This window comes from Notothenia coriiceps, unplaced genomic scaffold, assembly GCF_000735185.1.
Source record: "Notothenia coriiceps isolate Sejong01 unplaced genomic scaffold, NC01 NC01_scaffold00000455, whole genome shotgun sequence".
NCBI lineage: Eukaryota > Metazoa > Chordata > Actinopteri > Perciformes > Nototheniidae > Notothenia > Notothenia coriiceps.
In genome coordinates, this window is record NW_011333156.1 from 1 (window position 1) to 3,451 (window position 3,451).

Here is a 3,451-nt window from a genome sequence, read left to right on the forward strand (position 1 = left end):
GTGTGTGTGTGTGTGTGTGTGTGTGTGTGTGTGTTTGCAGCGTTCATGCCCGGCCCGGTGTTGTACGGCAGCGTCATTGACAGTACCTGCATCCTGTGGGGCAGGAAGTGCGACAAGAAGACTTCCTGTCAGTACTACGACCTGGACCGCTTCAGGCAGAGGTCAGCAACATTTCTATTATATTTTTCTATATTTAAATTTCATTTTCATTTTAAATATATATATATTTTTTTTTATTTGTATTCAAATATTTTTATTTAAAATTGTTTTACATTTATATATATTTCTTTATATATTTTTCATTTTTTATAATTCAATTTATTTTTTATTTTGTGAAGCCATGATATGACAGGTGAGACGTGGGTGTATTAGCCTCGTCTCACCTGTATTAGTACTTATTGAGTGTGTACTTCTGATAAACAGACCAACAAACTAAAAACACGACCTCCTTGGCAGAATGAAGAGCTTCTGGTTCTGGCAGATTCTTGAGGTTTTGACCCTGGAAACTCTTGACTTCAGTCTGGAGCCGTGATTCAGATATCCTCCTAATGTAACAGGGGTTTTCCCTTGGGTCCATGCAGCATACTTCCACCAAGTTTCATGAAAAATTGTGCAATAGTTTGTGTTTGATCCTGGTGACGAACCCTAAAACAAACCTCCTCAGAGGAAGCGTTTACTCAGCAGCTCGGCCTGGCTGATTCTTGAGGTTTCGCACCGTCTAGAAATCATGACGTTAGGCTGGAGTCCTGATTCAGATCAGCTAAAAATGTAAATAGGTTCTTCCTTAGTCTCTGCTTCACACTTCCACCAAGTTTGATTAAAATATGTCCAGTAGTTTTTCAATAATCTGGCTTTTTAAAACCAAAGTTTTTAAATGTTTTTACATCGTGTTTGAGAGTTTTTCAGTCCGGCTACAAGTATGGTTTTATTGTCTCGTGCTTTTACATTTGTTTTGTCTAAAAGTATTTATGCTGCTTGTTGCTATATATTTATTGGTGTGTGTGTGTGTGTGTGTGTGTGTGTGTGTGTGTGTGTGTGTGTGTGTGTGTGTGTAGGTTTCTGGGTCTGCAGGTGGTGTTTGTGTGCGGCGCGCTGCTCTGCTTCCTGCTGACCATCGTGGTCCTGCGCCGGAGGGCCGGGCAGATGGAGGGTAAAGGAGTGAGGGGAGGGTATGCGATGGTGAGCGCTTCGTCTAAAGAGAAGGAGCTGGAGGGCATCAAAACCTGAAGACACACAGCGAGAGGAAGCAGGGAAATAAAGACGCCCAACGAAGCAGAACAAGAGTTCAAATAGAATGCTAACGTGGAAGCTGCTACGCTAACAAAACTGCAGTTCATGTAAAGGATCTGTCGGCCTGTATAATCAGACTCTCATGTTGTATTGCTTCACTAACGCTCACACTCCAGTGGATGTACATAAGCTGATCAATGTATTGGGACAAAGACGATGTATTAACCACTCCCGCTCGTTGTACTCACGGATATAATCTCTTTATATTCACTTTTCTGGGTTTTCAAGTTCAGATTTTAGTTTATTTTAACTTCTCCAAGACTCAAGTTACTTCAGTCGGGCTCTTGGTGTTGAGGCGGTTGCACCAAACTTTTCTAAGCCACCATAAAGAAAGCAGCGGATCTCCTTCCTTTCTTCTTGTTCTGTGCATGGTCCGGCGCTCTCACTGGAGGCTCGGTCATTCAGCCAGAGCCTCAAATGTCCTGCGTCTCAGTGGTGGATGCTAACCGCTGTTATAGCATCACTGTGAAGCTAGCCGTGCTAACCCTGCAGAGTGGATCTCCATCTGGAGCACTTACACAATGACTTGCTTCTGAAAGCTCCAAAAAAGATGCCGCATATTTTTTAAAACATATTTCTGTATATATTTTTTTGTTTGTATACGAAATGAAACGTCATAAGGGTATTTCTTTCTACATGGCTGGTGTGCAGGCGACTCGGTTCAGAAAGCTATCTTGTTTACACAAAATGAGTGGGATAAACATGTAAACATTAACCATCTGTCTGTGAAAGAAAACACATGTGGAAGCACTCTTACTGTCCTGGAAGGGGAACTGGTTAGAAATGATATTGATGTGATTCTTCAACTGTCCTTACTTTAGTCAAAAACTTTTATTTTTTTATTTTTTTCATTGGACATTGAAGCATGCATAGATTTTAGTTTAATCATTTTATAAATATATAATAACTGTTGATTTCTCAGAGTGTATGGTGATCGTTGAAGAGTCAAGTTTTTTATTGACATGTCTGGTTTTAATCTGCTCCACTTCTAAACTCTGAAATTCACTTTCAAAGCTATTTTTTGTATTAATCTAAAACTGTGAAACATGTTGTCTGAGGGATTTTTAATAAACTTAAAAAATGGATGTGTCTTCAATTTCACATTTGTGTCACTCTGAGGACCCCAGCTCTATGTCCGATAAGCAGATAGAGTATCTCCGTCATATAAAGGTACCCTGTACAATTCTCATACTTGTTATATCTGTTTTAAATACCGAATGGGGATACGGTGCCCCGTGTGAGGCCATTGGAACAGCGTCTCCATGGAAAACTGAATCCTGGTCCGTTCCGACTCCGGTTAGCGGACATATAGGTGCATCAACATCCAGACAACATGACCACCACCACACCCTTTTTAAAAAACAATGTTCCCAAAATAACAGGCCTGTCCGTTAGCGGGGATAGAAATGAGCCTCTGGGGTAAACACGTTGCTCGTTTATTCGCACCTTTGCGGTACAGGTTGCTGAAGCTGCTCAATTGCGTGGGTCTTTTAAATGAAGACGTGTTGTTTGTTGATCAGTCTGAACTTTGGCTTTCTTCCATCAAATCGGAGCAAACACACTAAACCTGGCTTTTTTTAGAGGTCCTAAAATGCACTCATGACGTGTAGACTGTACCGTAAACGTGTGCACACTCACTTCAAAACCCATGAATCATGAGCGCACTCCTGACACGCTCTGCACTAGTAAATAGATTTGTATTATTTATTATTATTATGATAAGTACCTCACACAACTTCAGACACTAAATACCTCCCAGTCCCCCTCTTACTTTCAGACTGAAATATCTCCACGATTGTTGGATGCATTGCTGACTCTAGCCAACGTTTTCCTCATGCTCTATTAAATCCTGACTGATTGCTTCATTGATTTTACTTTCTCTTCAGATCCAAAGTCTTTAAACCGTCTCCAGAGACAGGGCAATGACTTCACAATCCCCTCTCTTTGTTTCTCTGCACACACAGACAGACTTCAGCGTGTTGTTGCTGCAACAGTTTCTTTCTGCAGGCTCAAACATGTCAACGTCTCAGAAAATGATACTTCTTCTGAAGCTGAATTAAGTATTTCAAGGACTCTTGGATCAGCTGGAAAATGTATCAACCCAACCTGAGAACAGGGCTGTTTTCTGAGAACAAACATTTTGACTTTTTAAAGATATGCG

The 3,451-nt window shown here is 40.9% G+C and overlaps 1 protein-coding gene across 1 annotated transcript; it reads left to right on the plus strand.

The window, feature by feature from the left end:
• Positions 1 to 6: 6 nt before the first annotated feature.
• LOC104953187 (solute carrier organic anion transporter family member 2B1-like) lies at positions 7 to 2,375 on the plus strand. Its single transcript, XM_010780107.1, has 2 exons — positions 7 to 161; positions 1,056 to 2,375. The coding sequence occupies exons 1-2, from the start codon at positions 46 to 48 to the stop codon at positions 1,225 to 1,227; spliced, it is 288 nt and encodes a 95-aa protein (XP_010778409.1). The 5' UTR covers positions 7 to 45; the 3' UTR covers positions 1,228 to 2,375.
• Positions 2,376 to 3,451: the final 1,076 nt, after the last annotated feature.